Source organism: Pseudorasbora parva, chromosome 8 (assembly GCF_024679245.1).
Source record: "Pseudorasbora parva isolate DD20220531a chromosome 8, ASM2467924v1, whole genome shotgun sequence".
Lineage (NCBI taxonomy): Eukaryota > Metazoa > Chordata > Actinopteri > Cypriniformes > Gobionidae > Pseudorasbora > Pseudorasbora parva.
Window position 1 is genome coordinate 10,240,722 of NC_090179.1, and position 24,718 is coordinate 10,265,439.

The window sequence follows — 24,718 nt, forward strand, 5'->3', positions numbered from 1 at the left end:
ATCAATCCGCTGATTCATAACCGTTAAAATCTTTATTTGAGGATTGAAAACAAACTCGGAAGAGAAGACAATGCTGAATAAAGTCATATTTTTTGTTATTTTTGGACCAAAATGTATTTTCGATGCTTCAAAAGAGTCTAACTAACCAACTGATGTCACATATGGACTACTTTGATGATGTTTTCGTTACCTTCTGGATGTGGACAGCAAAGTGTGCCTACACTTACATTCAAAGGACAGAAAGACCTCGGACTAAATCTAAAATATCTTAAACTGTGTTCAGAGGATGAACGGAGGTCTTACGGGTGTGGAACGACATTGTGGTGAGTCATTAATCAAAGAAATTTCATTTTTGGGTGAACTAACCCTTTAAATGAATCATGACAGGTGATTTTCTAAGGTTTGTGCTCGTCAATTTACTGTTTTTTGCTGCGATATTTAATGCCCAGAAAAAGCATATCTTAAACCAGATGCTAATTTGATTGTGTTGGTCATTATGAAAATGATCCGGCTGTGTCTTTAATTTGCACACAGTCAGTAGATCACACCCTGATCTTTCCACTCCCATCTGCATTTTTTTGGAATTGCGCTCACGCAAATTTGCCCTCTTTAGTAAATCTAGCCCCTAGTATCTTAATGTTGTTTGTTTTGCAGTGTAGCAACTCTTTATGTCCATCGACAGGTTACAGGTCACAGCCGCTCTGATATCCAAATACCCCTCCATCCTGCCGGCTGATGATCTTGTTCCTCTGCTGGGGCTGCTGTGCCAGCTTCAGGGGGGACAACAGCGCCGGGGCGAGAGGGGGCCTTACGTCCTGCGCTGTCTGAGGGAGGTGGCGCTCTGCCAATGCAAGAGCTCAGTCAACTCCTCGGCTCACACAGCTGAGCTGGGCCGCCTGTGGGCCAGAGTTTGGGCTCTGGCTCTGCGTGGAGTCAGCTCAGACCAGACCGGGAGTTTGTGTCTGGAACTGTTGCGCACAATAATGCAGCAGTCTCTGGTGCCTGTTGATAGAGAGTTCTGGAAAGTCTTCTCTGGTGCTGTTTGCAAGCCCTCTCTGTGAGTTTATTTGAATTACAAGCTTAGCTTGAGTTCCTTTTTCCATGATTTTAAATGCACCTTAATCTCTTATGTGGAAAATAATTTGCACTCATCTCTCAGTTTATAAAAAAAGAAATAATTTCCAATAATATACTGAAGGATATAGCATTTTTTGGCAGTCATTTTTTGTTTATAAATAATGGATCATTACATTGAGTCAGTAAAAATACCAGGTTTTTGATTATAAATTATATTCCATAGGAATAGGTTTATAAATGTATAATTTTTAACCCATGTTCAATGTTTCCAAATTGATCACAAATCATTTGAAAAATTTTGACAATTAAAGGGTTAGTTCACCCAAAAATGTCATTAATGACTCACCCTAATGTCGTTCGACACCCGTAAGACCTCCGTTCATCTTCAGACACAGTTTAAGATATTTTATATTTAGTCCGACAGCGTATGCAGACTATACTGTCCATGTCCAGAAAGGGAATAAAAACATCATCAGAGTAGTTCATATGAGGCATCAGTGGGTTAGTTAGAATCTCTTGTAGCATCCAAAATACATTTTGGTCCAAAAATAACAAAATCTACGACTTTATTCAGCATTGTCTTCTCTTCCGTGTTTATGTTCAAACCTCAAATAAAGATTCAAACGGTTATGAATCGTCGTATTGATCATGATTCGGATCGCCAATGTCACGTGATTTCATATGACACAGATGTCAGATGGACTACTTTGATGATGTTTTTATTACCTTTCTGGAAAGGGACAGTATAATGTACATACATTCAATGGAGGAACAGAAAAGCTTTCAGATTAAATATAAAATATCTTAAACCGTGTTTTGAAGATGAACGGAGGTTTTACGGGTGTCGAACGACATTAGTGTAAGTAATTAATGACAGAATTTGCATTTTTGGGTGAACAAATTAACATTGGCAAAAAGTTTAAATGAGCAGAAATTTCGAAAAACAATTCAATACATTACTGCTTTTAAACCTTCTGCTACATTTGCCCCAAAGACTTGTCCCATCGTATGTCCATTACTGTCAGTCAAGGATGCTAAAATTTTCTCCAGGAGTAACATGCCATACATGTTGATAGAGCTTATATTTGCATTTAACTTGGAATATTTATATAATATTTCAAAACTCTCAGTAATGTTCTCTTCTTATTGTTTCTCCTTTAGCGATAGCGCCCTAAGCTTGGCCCAGGCCTTGTTGAAGTGCTCCGTCCCTAAAAGTGTTCACAGTCTTGATGCCATCAGTGGAGTGCTGATGGAGACGGGTGGAGAGCCGCCCACTCTGAGAGACTCCATCATCAGCTGGATGATCATGAATGAACACAATGAGGAGAAGGAGGAAAACTGCAAACCTCACCTCATTATTACCAGGTCCAGCATCTCTAGATCACCTGTTAGCATAGTGGCGAGTTTCGCATGGGAAAGCACCCCTCTGGTTTTCTTCAAAAATGTACTTTAGTGATTAGTCATTTTAGTATATTTCTCTAATTCTAGTTGGATGCCGCTAGTGGTGCACAAAGTTCACATTTCACCTTTGAATTTCAATCTTTTTAAAAAATGTTTTTTTTTGGTCTTTTGTAGTGATTTTCCATTGAACCTCATTCCTAGAATTCTAGTGTCTTTGACACTGAAAGACAGCAGGGCCGGACTCACGTTTCTAATGGGCAGCCTGAAGCCAGAGAGGTGAGTGTGTTGCACTCACAGACCCGCTGTAACAAAAGTGGCTAACATACTACTCATACTATTCTACAAAATCTTCACTTCCTGGAAAACTGGCACAAAATATCTGTAAAAAAAACAAAAAAACAAGGGAAGTTGCTGTAATCAGGGAAGCCTTTCCTGTCTTGTCTTGTGTTGGGATGTTGGTGTTCGTGAACTCAATCGCATGAGACGCTTCTGGGAGGGAATTAAACCAAATCATTTTGATTACAGACTTTGGCTCAGGCATTTCAGATTGACAGAACCAACGTTTGAGATGCTGTGCGATGTGATTGATTATTTTCCGATTATTTTTGCGAGTACAAACATCTTTCGTAAACATTTTAAAATATTTTTTAAAGACTTGGTAACACTTTAGTATGAAGAACACATTAACTAATAACTATGACTTTTGCCTCAATAAACTCCTAATTTACTGCTTATAAATAGTTAATACGGTAGTTTTTGTAGCATTTAAGTTTAGGTATTGGGTAGGATTAAGGGATGTATAAGGTCATGAAGAATAAGGCATTAATATGTGCTTTATAAGTACTAATAAACAAACAATATCCTAGTAATATGCATGCTAATAAGAAACTAGTAAAGTAAAGGATAATGTACACTCAGCCGGTTGTTATCACAGAATATACCCCGACAGAGTGATCAGGACCCTGACGCGAAGTGGAGGTACATTATCCCGCTTATTACACGGCCACTAGTCTCAAATAAATTAGACACAAAATATTGTCTTGAGATTAAATATTTTATTAGCTCTTACACAAAGCTTCCGCGAACAAAAACAGTTCCAACCTGCTTTAAGCCTTTATCTATTGCTGAAGATTTGCCATATGCCCTTGCTGAATGTTGAAAATGAATGCTGAAAGGGTTAGTTCACCCAAAAATGAAACCAAGCTCATGATTTACTCACCCTCAAGTCATCATAGGTGTATATGAGATTCTTCTTTCAGACAAATACAATCGGAGTTATATTTAAAAAGTCCAGGCTAACGTTAATCCAAGCAGTAGTTGTAGATGTGTTGTCCATAAAAATGCAGCTGTCCGTCAAATAACGTGCTCCACATGACTCCGATGGGTTAATAGAGCCTTCTGATTCGAATCGATGCGTTTGTGTAAGAAAAATATCCATATTTAAAACGTTATAAAGGAAACCTGCCTTGAAGTCTTCCATTGTAACCCACGCCTGTTTAAGCCACAAGATGGCGCCAGCGTTAAGCATAGAAGTAGTACCGGTCAAGATAACTCGTAGTACCCGGATGAGCGGTCGTTACCAAAAACTTTTAAATATACTTATAGTATATACTTAAAGCTGCAGTCCGTAATTTTTTTGCACTCTAGTGGTTAATAAACAGAACTGCATACATCTTGCGGAAGAACATTGCAGCCGAAGCTACTTCTCTCTGTTTATGTCTGTGCTCCTCCGCAGCGGTACCTACCAGTCTGGCCTGAAATAGTCCCAATATAAATACTTATTAGTGTACCATAATGATTCAGGGTAAGACAAAAACATGGTTTGGAAAATGGATTCATGTTGTACATTCTCATTATATAGTTTTTGTAAATCTTGAACACAAAAAAAGTTACGGACAGCAGCTTTAACTTTTAAAACTGTAGGTAAATAGTTAGTAAAAATAGTAAAAACTGTAAGTTTTATTAGTTAACAGAGTTAATTACTTTAGTTACCATGAAATAAGAATGAACAATACTTCTACAGCATTCAAATTTCAGCATTTACTAATACATTATTAAAATCAGAAGTTGTATTTGTTAACATTAATGCACGGTGATCTAACATTAACAATGAACAACTCTATTTTTATTAACTAACATGACATTAATTGATAACATTAATAAAACATGAATTAATACTGTAAAACATGTATTGTTCATTCATTGTTACTAGTTTATGCTAGTTACAGATGTAACAAATGAGACCTTATTGTAAAGTGTTACCAAATAATGTTTTACAAATCATGTATTGTTAATTCTTATATAACATTAAAGGCTACATAACACTAGGGGTGGGCGATATAGCCTAAAAATTGTGTCACGATATTTCAAGAATAATGCAATAACGATATTTATGACGATATAGAAAAAATATATGTAACAAAGATGTATTTGTTATTGCAGCTGGTAGACAGCAGCATTTATTAGTGCAAACAAAATTAAAGGGCATTGTCCATCCTTTTCCAATGAGCTAATGTCATTGATGAGAGAATGTTTAAAGGTGCACTATGCAACTTTTCGTCCACTGGAGGGCGCCTATTCTAAATGGCTCGCGAGTTGCGGGACTTTTATTATGACGGGACGGGACACAGTCGCCGGGCGCCCGCACTTCTGCTTTTTCCGGTCAGGTAAAAACAGCTATTTTTATCATATCAGATACATTTAAGGAGCCAAGGGCTTCGGCCATCCGTCCACTCTCTTGAAATGAAGTAGTGGGCTGTACTTTCCACACGATTGACATCAGGTTCAAGTACGCCAGGTTGGCTGGTGGTTATGTTGCCCGCATACCGCCTCCCATGGCCGAGACTGGTATTACGACACCTGTCGGGCCGGGGCTAGTAATGCTACTGCTACTTAAGGTTGATATCTCTGCAGCACTATAACTTGCCCTTATTTCTTCTCATTCTTTTGATGCGTGTAGGTCATTTTTTGGATATTATTACCTCAATTTTTACACATGGCACCTTTAATTCAAAGTGTAAATCTATTGTCATAAGGTGGTAGCAGCAGTTATTAGTGTTTTCAATGGAAATCTCTAGTAAAACTATATATAACATAACATAACACATAACATAACATAACATATAACATAACATAACATATAACATAACATAACATAACAACATAACATAACATAACATAACATAACATAACATAACATAACAACATAACTGTGGTTCGGATCGAGGATGTAAGGAAGAAGGCGGGGTCGGCGTTACTGGGACTCGTAGCTTTTATTGTTCTTTTAACTTCAAACAACACACGTGCTCGAGGGCACATCAACTCATTCAATTCTCACAATTCGTTCTCAATATTCTCTATGGCAATCTCTTCCCAGGCAGGCTGCACACCGAGTCCCAGTCCAAAACTCTCTCTCCCTCGTCTCTCTCTGCTGTGGCTTTTAAGCCGTCTCTCCACGCCAACTACTGCAATCAGAGACAGGTGTTATTCATTTGCACTTAACCCACTTACGCCCCGCTCGGCTCCGCCTCCTCTCTCCCTCTGCCGATCCCGCAAAACCACGCCTCCCCTGCCACATACCCCCACCGCCCGACTCAGGCCGGGGAGCCGTAGTATGCTGCATATGGCGCTGCCAGTCCGTACTGTAGATGATAATGTCATCTAGATAGGCAGCGGCATATGCAGCGTGCGGCCGGAGAATCCTGTCCATCAGTCGCTGGAAGGTTGCGGGGGCCCCGGACAACCCGAACGGAAACGTGACAAATTGGTGCAATCCGAACGGCGTGGTAAAAGCGGTCTTTTCTTTAGACATTGGAGACAAGGGGATCTGCCAATATCCCTTCGTTAAGTCCAGCGTCGAATAAAAACGAGCGGTCCCTAGCCGATCAAGCAATTCGTCCACCCTTGGCATTGGATACGCATCGAACTTTGACACCGCGTTGACTTTTCGATAATCTACACAGAATCGCACGGAGCCGTCCGTTTTGGGCACCAAAACTATCGGGCTCGCCCAATCACTGTTAGATTCTTCTATTACCCCCATGTCCAGCATCGCCTCTAATTCGTCCTGCACTACCTTCTTTTTATGCTCCGGTAGTCTATACGGCCGACTGCGAACCACCACGCCCGGCTCCGTCTCAACGTGGTGTTGGATGAGGTCGGTCCGCCCCGGTAGGGGCGAGAGCACGTCGGCAAACTCGGCCTGTAGCTGTTTCACATCAGCGAGCTGCGAGGGTGAGAGGTGATCCCCCCCCGAGGCCAGAGCGAGAGAATGAGGCTTTTGGACCGCCTCCGGCCCGAGATCCTCCTCCCCGCCCACTACCGTCGCTAGCATCACTGACTCCGCCTCTGACCATTTTTTTAAGAGGTTGAGGTGGTATATTTGACATGCCCCGTCCCTATCCGACCGACTCACCTCATAGTTGAGTTCTCCGACTCGCCGCGTGACCACAAAGGGTCCTTGCCACTTCGCGAGTAATTTCGAGCTGGACGTGGGCAGCAATACAAGCACTTTATCTCCCTGTGAAAATTGTTGCAGCTTCGCACTTCTGTTGTAGAGCTGTTTCTGTCTGTCCTGAGCCTGGAGCAAATTCTCCATGGATAGCCGCCCCAAAGTGTGGAGTTTTGCTCTTAGGTCCAGGACATACTGAATTTCGTTCTTACTCGCTGAAGGCCCGTCCTCCCAAGCCTCCCTAAGGACGTCCAGCACCCCCCGCGGCTGGCGCCCATAGAGCAGCTCGAAGGGGGAAAACCCCGTGGAGGCTTGGGGGACCTCGCGAATAGCGAACAACAGAGGCTCAAGCCATCTATCCCAATTCTTGGCGTCTTCGTGAACGAACTTACGAATCATGGTTTTTAACGTGCGATTAAAACGTTCCACCAGACCATCTGTCTGTGGGTGATAGACGCTGGTACGGATCGCCTTAATGCCCAATAATTCGTATAGTTTGCGGATCGTCCGTGACATAAACGCCGTGCCTTGATCGGTGAGAATCTCTTTCGGGATTCCCACCCGGGAGATTAATGAAAACAGAGCGCTCACCACACTTTTCGCCGAAATCGTGCGGAGAGGAACTGCTTCGGGATATCGTGTTGCGTAGTCCACAAGCACCAACGCAAAGCGATGTCCCCATGCGGACCGTTCCAATGGCCCGATGAGGTCCATACCAATTCTTTCGAAGGGGGCCTGCATTAATGGGAGGGGGCACAACGGTGCTTTTGGGGTGGCCGGTGGGTTCACCAGCTGACATTCCCGACAAGACGCACACCACCGGCGTACATTCTCGTGAATGCCCGGCCAAAAGAATCGGGCCATGAGACGGTTTAATGTGGCCGTTTGACCTAAATGTCCCGCCATTGGATTGGAATGAGCCGTCTGGAAAAGCATTTCCCGGCGGCTTTTTGGTACTAACAATTGCGTTGTATCTTGCTTTGACTGGGTGTCTTGGACCACCCGATACAAGCGGTTATTTATTACTGAGAAGTACGGATAGGAGAGTGGTTGTTCAGGGTGGACGCGGTGGCCGTCGATGGAACGGACCTGAGCAAACGCATTTTTGAGCGTCTCGTCCTGGGATTGTTCCAAGGGAAAGTCATCGCGCTCTGAGAAGATGGGCAGACCCATTGCGCTCGGTTCCCTGGAACTGCCCCCGGCGGTCCCGAATCCACCTCGCCCGCCTGCGCAACCGCTATCCCTCCACCTCCGTTCTTCCCCCAAGAGGCATCCACACATAAGTGCCCTAATAATTTATTAAACACTGGCCAATTCGTCCCCAGAATTATGTGATGCCGGAGGCGCGGATTAGCTGCAACCTCAACACTATGCGTTTGTCCCCTAAATTGGATATCCACGGGCACCAACGGATAGTTCACCACTTCCCCGTGCACACACCTCACCTTAACCATGCGGCTGTTACCCAATGCCCTAGGTGAAATCAGGCTTTGATGGATGGAGGTTTGGTTACACCCCGAATCCACCAAAGCCTGATAGGTACCCCCCTTGATACTCACGGGTATCTGGTACAGGCCAGCTTGATCGGGGGCGGCTTGTGGCGCGTCGGGGACCCGGACCAGCGTCCCCACATCCATCATCGGACACCGATCAATAAAGTGTCCCGGGTCCCCACAGCGCCAACAAGCCGGCCCAGGCCTCCCCGCCGCCCTAGTGGCTGGAAGTGGGCCCAGCCCTTGGCGTGGAGAGAGGGACTCCCTCCTCCCCGGGCCGCTGGGCGGGGAGTCGCCGCTGTCTCGGCCGCGGCCCCCGTTCTCCACCTCGGCGCTGGCCGGGGCGGCACTCCAGCTCTGGACCTGGGAGGTTTAGAGAGAGACGGGGCGGGGTTAGGAGGAGAGAGAGAGAGAGAAGAGAGAGAGAGAGAGAAGCCGCTGGCAAGGGCTCGCCGACCCCGTGGCACGCCACCATCTGGTCTTCCGCCAACTGGATGGCCTGGTCCAGCGACGCCGGGCGGTGGCACTGGACCCACGACGAACTGCTCCAGCACCACGCGATCGATGATCCCCTCGGCGTCGCATTCTCCGGCCATCAGCCACTTGCGGCACGAGTCCCGGAGCTGGTGCGCGAAGATGAAGGGCCGGCCGGACTCTTCGAGCGCCAGGGTCCGGAACCGCTGGCGGTGCTGTTCCGGTGTCCGGCCGACCCGCTGCAGGATGGCGTGCTTGAGGTCGTCGTAGACCAGGAGGTTCTTGACTGGCAGTTGGTGGGCGGCTACCTGCGCTTCTCCCGATAGCAGGGGCAGGAGCCGCATTGGCCAGTCATCCTTGGGCCAGTCCCGAGCGGCGGCGGACCTCTCGAAGAGGTCGATGAACGCCTCCGGGTCGTCCATCGGTCCCATCTTCGAGAGCGCGATGGTGGCTGAGTCGCTGGCGGGTTTGGGACTTGCCTGAACCTCCCGGTCCATCCAGCTCCGGAACAGCTCGCGGTCCTCATGCTGGGCCTGGAGGAGCGCCTCAAATCTTTTTTGCTGCTCCTCCCTGACGGCCCGCAGATCTTGATGGGTTTCCTGGTGGAGGCCCGCGAGCGATTGCACCAGGTCCGCAAGTGGGTGGCGGGATGGAGTTTCCATGGCGGCGTGCACACTTCTTCCTCCCGGGTTTCGGCACCAGTGTGGTTCGGATCGAGGATGTAAGGAAGAAGGCGGGGTCGGCGTTACTGGGACTCGTAGCTTTTATTGTTCTTTTAACTTCAAACAACACACGTGCTCGAGGGCACATCAACTCATTCAATTCTCACAATTCGTTCTCAATATTCTCTATGGCAATCTCTTCCCAGGCAGGCTGCACACCGAGTCCCAGTCCAAAACTCTCTCTCCCTCGTCTCTCTCTGCTGTGGCTTTTAAGCCGTCTCTCCACGCCAACTACTGCAATCATCAAATGTTATTCATTTGCACTTAACCCACTTACGCCCCGCTCGGCTCCACCTCCTCTCTCCCTCTGCCGATCCCGCAAAACCACGCCTCCCCTGCCACAATAACATTTTAGTTTAAAGGGATTGTTCAACCAAAAATTAAAATTTGACATTTATCTGCTTACCCCCAGGCCATCCAATGTGTAGGAGTCTTTGTTTCTTCAGTAGAACACAAATGGAGATTTTTAACTCCAAACGTTGCTGTGTGTCAATCATATACTGTAAACATGTCAACGGGGTCTAATTCTTTTAGGGTAAAAAAAACATGCAAAGGCAACTTCAAATTAAACCCTGCGGCTCGTGACGACACATTGATGTCTTAAGACATGAAACGATCGGTTTGTGCGATAAACTGAACAGTATTTATATAATTTTTTACCTTAAATACAACACCATGCCCAACAGCCCTGAAAGCGCATCACTTCCTGAAAGGAAGGTAAATTTATCTAGTGTAGAGACATCACTTCCTGGGTGTAAGGTCTCTAGATGATCTGGCGTAGTTTACGCGAACGGCATAAGTGATCTCGCTCTCGTATATCAAGTTCAAGTTCAAGAGTTTTATTTGTCACATACACAGTTATACAGAATACAACCGGCAGTGAAATGTAAACAGGTCCGCTCCATGGACAGCAAATAACAATTAACAAAAAAAGCACAATAAATTATAAAATAGGAATAGGATAAGGTGCTATATATATATACATATGTAGAATTATGAATAAATCAAGTAAAAGAAATAAGAGATGTGGAATAAAATAAGTGAGATAAAGTAAACTGGAGACTATAAAAATAAATACGTGGATAACAGAAGTGCAGGAGTGTAATGTGCAAACAGCATTATAATGAGTAGTTACATGGAACACAAGAGGTCTGCCAGTGAGGAAATCTTCAATCCAGTGACAGAGAGAAGAGTTCAGTCCGAGATCCAGGAGTTTGTTAGTTAGCTTAATGGGAACTATGGTGTTAAAGGCTGAACTATACTCAATAAATAGCAGTCTTACATAGTTCCCATTCTTGCTGTCGATGTGTGTGAGGGAGGAGTGGAGGACGTGAGAGATGGCATCTTCAGTCGATCTATTGGGACGATAGGCGAACTGAAGAGGGTCCAAGGTGTCAGGGATGGAGGAGCAGATGTTGTTTTTGATGAGTCTCTCAAAGACCTTCATGACTAAAGACGTGAGAGCCACTGGGCGGTAGTCATTTAGGCAAGAGGGTTTACTGTTCTTAGGGACAGGGATGATGGTGGATTTTTTGAATGAGGTTGGGAACACAGATGTAGCAAGGGACTCATTGAAGATGGATGTGAGGAGTCCAGCGAGCTGATCAGCACAGGACCGCAGGACACGACCTGAAACGCCATCCGGACCAGCAGCTTTCCTAACATCCACACATATGTCACTCATTGTTTACACAGTGCACAGTAATTGCATAAACTATGCCACATCATGTAGAGACCTCACTTCATTGTCTAATAAAATGAATTATATCTGATATTATGTCTTTGTGTCCTATACAGTTTCTCTTCCCAGAGTTCATCCTTCACTGAGGGAAAAGACACTTTTGGGCAGGTTGAGAGTCTCTTCCTGCAGTTCAGTTTTGATGACACTCCTCCCAGTTCTGAAGTTACAGTTGATAGAGAGAGTGTTTACTCAGAGAAACCACAGTTCACCGTGATTCAAGCTCTCAGAAGCAAACTAGACCACAGTCTCCTGTCTGTCGCTGAGCAGCTCTTTAACTGCTACTCTCCTGATGTAAGTGTAACGGGCTGAGTTATCAAATATGAATGTCAAAAGCTCTAGTACTTTGGTAGCATGCCAATAACAACATTGACAAAAAAGTAAAAATATATATTTTTAAGTACCGTTATGCTATAATAGACTAATGCGTCACAAATGACAAAACTGAGGGCTGAAAGTAATCAATAAAGATTTGATTCACACTGTAAAATATGAAATCTTTATTGCAGTTCGATCTGATTTGTGTTTTCATGTTTGTCATGGAAAATGTTTCCTTCACTCCACAGAGTTCAAACACTCCTCACCAGTGTGTGCTGCGCTGCGTTTCGCTGCTCACTGGAGTTCTGGCTGCTTACGTGTGTATCGGACTCCTCACAGAAGAACAGGCCTGTCACTCGCCCCTCTTCCTAAAAGCCAAGGTGATATTTTTCATCCATGACTTATTTTCATCAATATTGTTTTAAAGAGGTCATGACATGAGAAATCATATTTGCCTTGTTTTTTTTGACATATGAGAGGTCTTTGTACCCTGTAATCAAGCTCCAAAAATGGTTTTAATATTGCGTGATCTGTGACGTCAGACGAAACATTTGCATATGCCTGCCTCCAGAGCAAGACATCAACGAATAGTTTAACATCATCGCATCATAGGCCCTGCCCACTGCCGTTCAGACGCTTAACGGCAGACATTAAAACAAACAGAATTATCATTATCAAAATTATCAAAAAGCAGCCATTATAATCAGTGACGCTGTCTACACTGATACATCAAAAACTGAACACACATCTCTATACTTTATCCACAAGCTTCAGTCTGTCAACAGCAGGACAAATGAAGAGTTAAAGAATGCTTTTGACCTGTTCATTTTATTTGAATGGCTTCCTGAATCGTGATGGATGTTTGTTCGGGGCATTTGACTGCAGATTGTTTTGTAAATGATGCACAATGGAGAGTTCGTAAATAAATTTTTGTTTAAAGGTGAAGGAGCCTTGGCTCTGATAGCAGCTATTGAAAACCTATACGTAAACAATTTGATAATGTAAATTACAGTTTATGTATATATATATATATAAATATATACAGGGCTTGACATTAACACCCGCCAACCCGCCAAATGCGGGTAGATTTCAGCTGTGGCGGGTACGGCAGCCACTCCCACTAGCCACTTTGGCGGGTTGAATATAACTTACAGCTAAATGAAATGCCAAGACCGTCGTATCACAAAATTGGCTACAATTCCACTACAATTCTTTATACTTAGTGATGGCGAGATAGGCGGAATCACGCTGAATGACACACAACAAAAGCGCTCTCTTGCGTGCGCTCTCTGTCGCACGCGTGATCAGTTCTCCCTGCTCCTGAATAGTCAAATACACGCACACACTGATGTCAAAATGTCCATCGCATGAACACTGTTGGTTATGGCTTAAGTGTACGTGGTGGGTAATAACTATATGTGTCACAAATATTACATCCATGCATTCAGGAGCCCAATTAAATACCTGTCTGTCATTAATGTTAATCAAACAACTACATATGTTAAATAAATGCATACATATTAAATAAATATGTATTAGTACCTGAATTTTTATTTTATTTTGTATTTACTATTGTTTTTGTAATTTGCTTAGGGTATTATTATTTTATTTTATATATATATATATATATATATATATATATATATATATATAGCCTAACTAAAATAACTCATAGCCTATCATATTACATTTTTCATATTTATTATTATATTGCCCACTCCTTGCCCACCTGCACATCCCAGCTGATATACAATGTAGTCTTGATTTTGGGGGGTCACTCTGCATTTGAAAGTTTGAAAGGGTTTTAAATCTTCTAAATCAAGTAAAATGACTCAAAATCAAGTAATTTATGCATGCCAAAGTCAACTTTAAACATATACAATGTAATTTCCAAACAGCAAAATTGTGCCCAGTGAAAATGCTGAGTGGCTAGTAACTTTGGAAAACCACTAGCCACCGTGGCTGGTGAGCAAAAAAGTTAATGTCAAGCCCTGTATATATATATATATATAATGTGTTCAAAACTTGTGCAATAGCGAGCAACAATTATAACAGTGGTTGTTTACTGATAAGCCTTAAAGGAGCTGCCCATTAAAAACTGATAATTTCAGGCAAAGGTTCAGAATGAAGGCTGAATATTTTTTGTTTTTCTGTACATATATTGATTTGTGCTAGAAACTTTAACATTATAACTGAACCTCAAGGAACATATAAAAATAATAAAAAATCCATGTCATGACCCCTTTAAATGTACTTAATTTAAAGACATAATTGCTACAATTACTCATTTTATTCCCAGATATGTCAAATAATAAATAAATAAATACAATCCATTTAATGAGATGGTTCATATAAAAATGAAAATTGTCATCATTTACTCTCCCTCAGGTTGTTCCCAACCTGTATGAATTTCTTTATCGTGTTGAACACAAAATAAGATATTTTGAGGAATGTGGGTAACCAAAGAGTTTATGGGCCCCATTTTCTTCCATATTTTGAAGAAAAAAAAAATACTACGGTAGTAAATGGGGCACATAAACTCTTTGGTTACCCACATTCCACAAAATATCTTCTTTTGTGTTCATACAGGTTTAGAAACAATTCGAGGGAGAGTAAATGATGACAGAATTTTCATTTTTCGGTGAACTATCCCTTTAATAGAAGTATCAGTAGCAGTAATGGCCTTCATTCATAGTACTAGTAAACCCTGGTTAGACCCTGGTAATGAATTTTTCCATCCTTTGTAGGCATTGGTTCAGGAATTTAGTCATTACTTATCAACGGCAAAGAGCAGATTGGCTGAGAATGGTACCATCACATCAGTCCAGTCAGTGATGCTGTTGTGCTCTGATAGTATTAGTAGAAGAGAAAAGGTAAGCTGTAGTATATCACCAAATACAAGGTATGACTGTTATTTATAATAAATATGTTCTTGTTCAATGTTAATAGTTTTGTATTTTACAAATACTGTATTATCAAATTATGCATAACATTTTATTTAAAGTGCCCCTATTATGGATTTTTGAAAATGACCTTTCATGTTTGTGTGTGTGTAACAGTTCTATGTGAAGGAAAACATTCTGCAAAGTTTTAAATCTGAAAGTGCACCGTATATAAAGTTATTGTCTCTCAAAAGTAAGAGTTGAGTCAATTAAATGAATCATTTTTTAAAAAAGTCCTAAGCTGTTTGTGATGTCAAGAAGAAATATTTGCATAATGCCCGTCCACTTATTACGTAGTGGCGCAGGGTTACATCAGTCATTCACATTAGTGCTCAGCTAACACATGCACTTTTATGGATACTGCATGTGCACCGCAATAAATTAGACACACACACACACACACACACACACACACACACACACACACACACACACACACACACACACACACACACACACACACACACACACACACACACACACACACACACACACATGTTGGTCTATGTGGTTTACAGGGACTCTCCATAGGCGTAATGGTTTTTATACTGTACAAACCGTATTTTCTATCCCCTACACTGCCTCTGCCCCTAAACCTACCCATCACAGGAAACATTCTGCATTTTTACTTTCTCAAAAAAACATAATTTAGTATGTTTTTAAGGCCATTTGAATTATGAGGACATTTGATATGTCCTCATAAACCACATTTATAGTGTAATACCAGTGTAATACCCATGTAGTTATACAAATTTGTGTCCTCATAAACCACATAAACAGGCACACACACACACACACACACACACACACACACACACACACACACACACACACACACACACACACACACACACACACACACACACACACACACACACACACAGACAGAGCCCCAGCCCCTAAACCTACCCATCACAGCATTCTACATTTTTACTTTCTCAAAAAAACTCATCCTGTATGATTTATAAGCATTTTGAAAAGTGGGCACATGGCCAATGTCCTCATATTTCACACTCTGCTTATAATACCTGTCATACCCATGTCATTATACATATTTGTATCTTGATATTACACACAAACACATACACACACACACACGTCTGGTTTACTATCTTTGTGGGGACTCTCCATAGGTGTAATGGTTTTTATACCATACAAACCGTATTTCCTATCCCCTTACACTGCCCCTGCCCCTAAACCTACCCATCACAGGAAACATTCTGCATTTTTACTTTATCAAAAAAACTCATCCTGTATGATTTATAAGCATTTTGAGAAGTGGGGACTGCTGACTGGTCCCCACAATGTAGGTGAGCTCAGGTTTTACTATCCTTATGGGTCCCCACAATGTAATATAAACAAGGGCACACACACACACACGCTCATGATGCTACCTCAACCTGAGTAGCATCACTGAGAAACGTCCTGTTCAAGATTTGGCTTCAATAACTAGTTCTTCCAGTGTTTCATCGATTCGAAAATCGACATCCTCGTTACTGTCTTTACAGTGTGTACTATTGCCTCAGCTGGAGTTCAGTTATGGTAATGGACGTTTGTTTCCAAAATACACGCGCTATGCGGCCAAGTCTAGTCACCTTTATTTATATAGCACTTTTTACAATGCTGATTGTTTCAAAGCAGCTTCACAGTGTTAACAGGAAAATAATGCAACTGAATTTGATTCAGCTGTACAGATGATAGACCAATCATAAGAGACTGGGCCATCTGACCAATCAGAGCAGAGTCGCTCGTGGAAAGGAGGGATTTAGAAACACTGAATCGTCCATCGAGTCGTTTGAGAATCATTGAACATTGTGGTGATGTGCAATGCATATTATGAGAATATGAAACTCTTTTTTGACCTTAGATGCATGTAAAACTGTTGTAGTAGACCCCCACAACGAAATTAGGAAACTTTAAAATAGCATAGTAGGGGCACTTTAAATATATTTTCACTTTAATGAAAAAACAAATGTTTCTTGAAGGGATAGCTCCCCCAAAAATGTAAATTCTGTCATAAATTTACTTTTCCCTCAAGGTTTTCCAAATCTGGTTGACTTTTATTCTTCTGCAGAATTTTTATTTTCTTTTGAAGAATTTTGGAAACTGAACATTGGAGACCATTAACTTCTGTTGTTGTGTAGACAAAAAACACCTTACAAAGTTTTTGTTTATGGGTGGACTTTCATTTATGCATTTGGCATTTTGTCTAAAGCAGCGTTTCTCAAAGTGTGGGGCGCGCCCCACTGGTGGGGAATAGAGACATGACAAGTGGGGCGCGACAAACAGGAGGAAATGTGTTAATTTTTTGTGCCCATCTCTATTAACCTTTTGAGCGGTCCCACATGGGATTTTTATGTCTATGCCCCTGAGAGTACGGACCCACATAAGGGATTTAGAATGTTCAATGACGTGACATCACTGCCAGAATTAAACGGTGGGACGCGCTTCGGCTGGCACTGAGCCAAATGCGGACGCGCTCAGCTCTTGACATACATCATGCAGTTTTCAACCACTTACTGTTTATTTTAGGTTTAATTTAATAGGTAACATTTAAATACACAAGTACAAGTAAAACAATACATTTAATGTTAGAGTTTGTAATACACACTAGTGGCTATGGAAGCAGCAATAACAATCCATTCAAATATAATTGGCTGACATGTTTTATTCATATCAGATACACATAGTGTAAGTAACTATAAAGTTTGCTCGATTCTTCTCCCAGTTCACCGGTCACTTATTCCAGGAGATGCTGATGAATATATGTGCTGTAAATCCAATTGACAGGACTCTGAACTGCAGTGCATTTGTTCAAACGGTTCAATAACGTAATAAAAGCGATACATCTGTCATACAGCGTTTTTTTGGTTGTGGTAAGTCACGTGATAAACATGACGCATTGCCATAGAAACATTAAGGTGAAACGTTCTAAAATAACGTTGCCTTAAAATAAAACTCACACTCTAGTCAGCTGACACTTTTAGTCAGCTAAAATATTTTGACTGTACGCATGAAAGGTTTAAATGTGATGTTAATAAAATAAATGTTAACAGGCAAACTTAAAAGCCTAGATAATTACCATTTTGTTGGGGTGATTGGGGACAGGTGGGGCTCGGAGCCCTTCCCTACCTCCAAAGTGGGGAATGGCAGAAAAAGTTTGAGAAACACTGGTCTAAAGAGACTTATGTTGCATTCAAAATACATATTTTTATCAAACTATGGCACTAGCAATCTTCATTTTATTCCTGAAGATTGCTAGTGCCATGCTCTGTTGTTTGAGCTAAGGAATTGCACTGTAAATGCACATATTTTTCTGCTTTAAAATATGCCATTGACTCTTGTGTTGAGTAAAACTTGATTCAAATTGTTCTTTTAAGTCAGTTCTTTTCAATGTTTTGGTCAAACAGGTTCATAGATTAGGTTGAGTGATAACTTTTTTTAAATCATTATCCAGTAACCTCAAAATAATTTCACAGATTTTTTTTTCTTCTTTTCTAGGATGACAAAGTTTCGACCATCTCTCGCATTTTATTCATGAAGACACTGCCTGTGAGGTTGCTGAATGACCTGTGCGACATATCTAAGCAATTGGTGAGACTTACGGTCGGGCACCCCGACACTTCAGATGACTCCATGTCACCTGAATGAGTCTACAGGAAGTTATGGGAGACAAAGTATCCTTGATGAAAATTAATGAATAAGTTATTCTGAAAGTTAATGAATAAGTATCAAAAAAGTACATTTAATCCCCTTTTTTTAAACCTTTTTGAAAAGACATAAATTATACATTTCACCTTATTACCCATGTTTATAATAAAGTTCAGTTATAAGTAACTTAAAGTAATTAGTTAATGATGAAATAATCATCTACAAAACACGACTATATGTTAATAAAATAAGTGATAAGCTAACATTTTATAAATGTTTTAATTCAGTCATAAGTCATTTATAAATTATAAGTTGATGATAAACTAATCATTACAAAACATGACTATATTTTTATAGCTTGTTAATAAATGGTATGCTAACGATTTACAAATGTGCTGTAAGTCGTCTAAAAAAATTGTAAATCATGAAATAAATAAAAAACGATTAATAGTAGTTGTTTGAGTTATTAGTTGATACACTAAAGTATTTATGGCAAAATTGAATTAAGTTGTTTACACTTTACAATAAGGTTAATTAGTTAACATAAGTTAACTACATTAGTTAACATGAACTAATATTGAGCTGCAATAATAAAGTATTTATTTATCTTTGTTAATACTTTATTAAAATCTTGTAAAGGGCCAAACCTGCATGAATAAGTAAACAAATAAATATATAAAAATATACAAATATGTAAATTAATAAACAGATAAAAAGACAAATAAATGTGATGATAAGAAAATAATAACAGAATAAACGACTTAATAAAAAATACAATCAAATATAATTTTGTATTATCTTTAAATAAAAAAAGTCTGCGTTTATACATTTAAAAAATGTATTTAATTAATTTTAATATATTTTTTAATATTTATTTTTACATTTATTTATTTATGCATTCATTTATTTTTACATTTATTAATTCCCACATGTATTTATTTTTACATTTATTTATTTATTGAATCATTTATTTTTACTTTTCCGTGTGATAAAGTAAATGGCCTCCAGATAGTTCTTACACAAACACCAAACAACTAATCAATGTTTCCAGCAGTTTGACCCATTGAGGGATAAGTTTCAATGGTACTTATCGGAAGCAAGTACGATGGACGTCACGTCTAACCTTAGTGCCACCTGACTTGCACATATTTTGAAAATGACAGGTTGTAGCTCTTGCATACTATGGCAGACGTTTCACAAAATAGCTAACTTTAGAGAGTTGCTTAATTTAGTGAATTAAGTCAAAAACAACGCATCCAATGACAGTTGTTTAGATTAGATGTATTAATCTATGTTTTAGGAGTGCTATGTAAGGGATAATGTACCAGTTGTTATCGCAGAATAAACCCAGACAGAGCGACCAGTCTTGCATCACTCTGAAGGGGTTTATTCTGCGATAACAACCGGCTGGGTGTACATTCTCCCGCTTATTACACGGCTACTAGTCTCAAATAAATAAGACACAAAATATTGTCTTTAGATTAAATATTTTATTAGCTCTTACGCAAAGCTTCGAAGAAAAACAGTTTCAAACTGCTTTAAGCCTTTATCTATTGCTGCTAAATGTTGAAAATTAATGCTGAAAGGGTTAGTTCACCCAAAAATGAAACCAAGCCTATGATTTACTCACCCTCAAGTCATTATAGGTGTATATGACATTCTTCTTTCAGACAAATACAATCAGAGTTATATTTAAAAAGTCCAGGCTAACGTTAATCCAAGCAGTAGTTGTAGATGTGTTTGAAGTCACACATTCAAAATCTGTGCGAGTCTAATGGTACGACGGTGGGACGACCATCGTACTTGCTTTCGATAAGTACCATTAAGACTCATCTCTCAAACTGCTGGAAACATTGCTAAGTTGTTTGGTGTCTGTGTAAAGGCTGCAACATACTCCGCAAGAACAGAGAAAAAAGTTCTCGCTCCCAGGGCTGCGAGAACAAAATGACGTCATTTTGTTCTCGCAGCCTTGGTTTGGGAGTTCTCGCAGCTTGTTCTCGACACATCGTCTGAGCAGAACTTTTTTCTTGCGGGTGTCCGAGAACTATTGTGTGATTGGTCAGAGATTTAAAGTGGGCGTGGTAAATGCGGAGAAACGCAGATGATCAGCACCTGCTTTTCTCGTGAAGTATGGAATGTACTGCCTGAACGAACTTTGTTCTTGTTCTTGCCACCTCGAGAAAATGAACAAATTTCTTTGTTCTTGCAGAGTATGTTTCAAGCTTAAGACTATCCGGCCGCCATTAACTTTCATTAACTCTCCTCAGCTGGTCTGACGATTCTGTGCTTGAGCTCTCAACCAATGATACGCTGAAGCTACACAAGGACCGCCCTCCTCATTTCCATGTTGCACACGGAAAAGTACAAATGAAAGAATCAATAAATAAATAAATGTAAAAATAAATGAATGCATAAACAAATTAATAAAAAAAAAAAAAAAAAAAAAAAAAATATATATATATATATATATATATATATATATATATACAGTCTTGTTCAAAATAATAGCAGTACAATGTGACTAACCAGAATAATCAAGGTTTTTCGTATATTTTTTATTGCTACGTGGCAAACAAGTTACCAGTAGGTTCAGTAGATTCTCAGAAAACAAACAAGACCCAGCATTCATGATATGCACGCTCTTAAGGCTGTGCAATTGGGCAATTAGTTGAATTAGTTGAAAGGGGTGTGTTCAAAAAAATAGCAGTGTGGCATTCAATCACTGAGGTCATCAATTTTGTGAAGAAACAGGTGTGAATCAGGTGGCCCCTATTTAAGGATGAAGCCAACACTTGTTGAACAAGCATTTGAAAGCTGAGGAAAATGGGTCGTTCAAGACATTGTTCAGAAGAACAGCGTACTTTGATTAAAAAGTTGATTAGAGAGGGGAAAACCTATAAAGAGGTGCAAAAAATGATAGGCTGTTCAGCTAAAATGATCTCCAATGCCTTAAAATGGAGAGCAAAACCAGAGAGACGTGGAAGAAAACGGAAGACAACCATCAAAATGGATAGAAGAATAACCAGAATGGCAAAGGCTCAGTCAATGATCACCTCCAGGATGATCAAAGACAGTCTGGAGTTACCTGTAAGTACTGTGACAGTTAGAAGACGTCTGTGCGAAGCTAATCTATTTTCAAGAATCCCCCGCAAAGTCCCTCTGTTAAAAAAAAGGCATGTGCAGAAGAGGTTACAATTTGCCAAAGAACACATCAACTGGCCTAAAGAGAAATGGAGGAACATTTTGTGGACTGATGAGAGTAAAATTGTTCTTTTTGGGTCCAAGGGCAGTTTGTGAGACGACCCCCAAACTCTGAATTCAAGCCACAGTACACAGTGAAGACAGTGAAGCATGGAGGTGCAAGCATCATGATATGGGCATGTTTCTCCTACTACGGTGTTGGGCCTATTTATCGCATACCAGGGATCATGGATCAGTTTGCATATGTTAAAATACTTGAAGAGGTCATGTTGCCCTATGCTGAAGAGGACATGCCCTTGAAACGGTTGTTTCAACAAGACAATGACCCAAAACACACTAGTAAACGGGCAAAGTCTTGGTTCCAAACCAACAAAATTAATGTTATGGAGTGGCCAGCCCAATCTCCAGACCTTAATCCAATTGAGAACTTGTGGGGTGATATCAAAAATGCTGTTTCTGAAGCAAAACCAAGAAATGTGAATGAATTGTGGAATGTTGTTAAAGAATCATGGAGTGGAATAACAGCTGAGAGGTGCCACAAGTTGGTTGACTCCATGCCACACAGATGTCAAGCAGTTTTAAAAAACTGTGGTCATACAACTACATATTAGTTTAGTGATTCACAGGATTGCTAAATCCCAGAAAAAAAAATGTTTGTACAAAATAGTTTTGAGTTTGTACAGTCAAAGGTAGACACTGCTATTTTTTTGAACACACCCCTTTCAACTAATTGCCCAATTGCACAGCCTTAAGAGCGTGCATATCATGAATGCTGGGTCTTGTTTGTTTTCTGAGAATCTACTGAACCTACTGGTAACTTGTTTGCCACGTAGCAATAAAAAATATACTAAAAACCTTGATTATTCTGGTTAGTCACATTGTACTGCTATTATTTTGAACAAGACTGTATATATATATATTAAAATAAATATTAAAATTAATTAACAAATACAAAAATCTATAAAAGCAGAAAATAATAAATTAAGGGAAAGATAAGACTAAATTTAATTTGATTAAAAATTAATCATTTGTTTAATCAAGTTGTTTATTTGATTTATTTTCCTTTTATCACATTTATCTATTTATCTACTTATTCATTTACATCTATCTATCTATCTATCTATCTATCTATCTATCTATCTATCTATCTATCTATCTATCTATCTATCTATCTATCTATCTATCTATCTATCTATCTATCTATCTATCTATCTATCTATCTATCTATCTATCTATCTATCTATCTATCTATCTATCTAAATCATTAACTAATAACTTATAAGTGACTTACAATTGAAAGTTATTATACATTGTTACTCACAGATATGTAAATGCACACATATACATTTCTATATTTTATAAATATTTGCATGTATATACTGTATATATATTTATATAATTTTATATAAATATAAGTTTTTGTGTATTTATATACATAATAATTATACACAGTACACACAGATATTATATGAGCACACACTTTTGATAGATGCAAATAATCGCTTGACAGCATTACTAAAAATATATTGATATAATGTAGAAACTCAATATACAACCCTAAGCACGATACTATAATCTTTCTTCAATTGCAGAGGCATTTAAAAGGAGACATTTTATCGTTTCATAATCTACAATCGTGATATTTTACACCCGTACAGCCTTCTGTTATTTATCTGTTCCAGAATGACACTCTAAAGTCCACCTTTTACATTTGCAGTTGAGCAACTCGAGTAAAAAAGACCACACAGTCATTGAGAACGACCCTATGGATGAAGATACGGATATGAGCAAAAACCAAACGGACAATCAAGAGGAGATTGATCTGTTTGAAGATGAAGATGGGACACAACAAAGCGCTTCCAGACCTCACCAGTCCAATGACGAAGCTGGCGATTCAAAATTCAGCACAGGTGCTCTGAGAGACTGCAGGACTCGAATATATAATCAGGGATGGGATTTAATATTTCACAGCTGTTAAGATGACAATTGATTTTTTCCCCCTTGATTTTCGATCGTAGGGACCAAGAGTGCCTTATCTGAGGAGCATTTATCTAGCCAAGACTTGGCCTTCCTGTCTGTGCTTGGATTCCTGTCGCTCTGTGCATCCTCAGAGCTCAACGGTGGATTCTCCTTCAAACCTCTGGACACACAACGCAAATTACTCAAACTACTGGACCTCACAGACTTCTCTCAGATGCTACACCTCCACATGGTGATTATGTTTTTCTAATGTACTGATACATGTATACTTGAAACACTGAATTATGTTAAAGATTGTTCAATGGGAAAGTAGCCTCATGTAGCCAGACCTTCAGACTGAAGCGCATCTTATACTAGCTCATCCATTGGTTCATTGGCCAAAGACCGCCCAGAGACTGACATGTAAAGCAATCAATCACATTTGTACCGTATCATGTTGAGGGGCCTGGAAATGTAAAGTCGATGTCCCTCAGATAACAGACTGGCGTGCACCTAATAGACTTTTTGTTAGTTTATTTTCCAAGTTTACTGCAACGTGCTGCTGTGAGCTTCACATACTTTTGAAAATCCAGCATTTAGTTGTTCCTGCTAAGCACTCATTTTCACAGTTGTTAACATGACAGCGTTTTTCTTCCATGAGGGAGTTTGGCATCAGCATCTTTGTTTCCAGACGGACAGTTAAAGAACGCAACACACACGTATCCTGTAGAATTCAATCAATCAGATGACGAAACTTGTAAAGTGTTTCCTATGTTGTGTGCCTTAAGCATCAGACGTTCAGCCAGTAGGTGTGGCGTCTGAGGCTGAGACTACATGTAGACAGATTCTTGACTATTGTCATGAAATATGGTCCACATCTTATACTAGCACATCTTGCATCTAACGCAAGTTTTTATCATCCATTACCTGTGTAGTATCTTTCCCTGCTGAAGAAACTCCCTGCTGAAGTCACATCTCTGGATCCTGAAGAATTTGATACTCTTCTCAGGCCTCTGGCGTAAGGATGCCTCTATTTCCCTTATCTTCATATCCTAATATCTTAAATTCGGTTGAAGTTCATTTTGATAAATGATCAAATAACTAATCTAATCTAAACTAATCTCAGTTCTTCTCAAGGGTATTTGAAACTGTAAGATTGAAACTAACGATACGATCTGGAATAACCTTTAGAATAATTAAGAATTTTTAATGTTTCTGTAAGAAGTTTTTTATGCTCACTTTGATCAAAATAAAAATAAAAATATTGCGAAATATTACAATTATTTATTTAG

General features: G+C 40.0%; 2 protein-coding genes across 2 annotated transcripts in view; one reads left to right on the forward strand and one right to left on the reverse strand.

Annotated features, from left to right (window-relative positions):
• atm (ATM serine/threonine kinase) overlaps positions 1–24,718 on the forward strand; it is a 196,984-nt gene that overhangs the window by 12,744 nt on the left and 159,522 nt on the right. The window contains exons 9-18 of the mRNA XM_067450073.1: positions 683–1,057; positions 2,239–2,442; positions 2,653–2,754; positions 11,415–11,649; positions 11,922–12,053; positions 14,421–14,546; positions 18,117–18,209; positions 23,185–23,377; positions 23,486–23,679; positions 24,362–24,444. Coding sequence (XP_067306174.1) covers positions 683–1,057; positions 2,239–2,442; positions 2,653–2,754; positions 11,415–11,649; positions 11,922–12,053; positions 14,421–14,546; positions 18,117–18,209; positions 23,185–23,377; positions 23,486–23,679; positions 24,362–24,444 — 1,737 coding nt within the window. The remainder of the gene's footprint in view (positions 1–682; positions 1,058–2,238; positions 2,443–2,652; positions 2,755–11,414; positions 11,650–11,921; positions 12,054–14,420; positions 14,547–18,116; positions 18,210–23,184; positions 23,378–23,485; positions 23,680–24,361; positions 24,445–24,718) is intronic.
• Positions 5,801–9,349, reverse strand: LOC137084116 (uncharacterized). The gene is made up of 2 exons (XM_067450074.1): positions 8,488–9,349; positions 5,801–5,942 (listed from the first exon to the last, which is right to left on the reverse strand). The coding sequence occupies exon 1, from the start codon at positions 9,324–9,326 to the stop codon at positions 8,565–8,567; it is 762 nt and encodes a 253-aa protein (XP_067306175.1). The 5' UTR covers positions 9,327–9,349; the 3' UTR covers positions 5,801–5,942; positions 8,488–8,564.

Bases quoted from the DNA above. Each gene is read 5' to 3' on its own strand.
- LOC137084116 (XM_067450074.1), bottom strand. From the start codon at position 9,326: ATGGGACCGATGGACGACCCGGAGGCGTTCATCGACCTCTTCGAGAGG.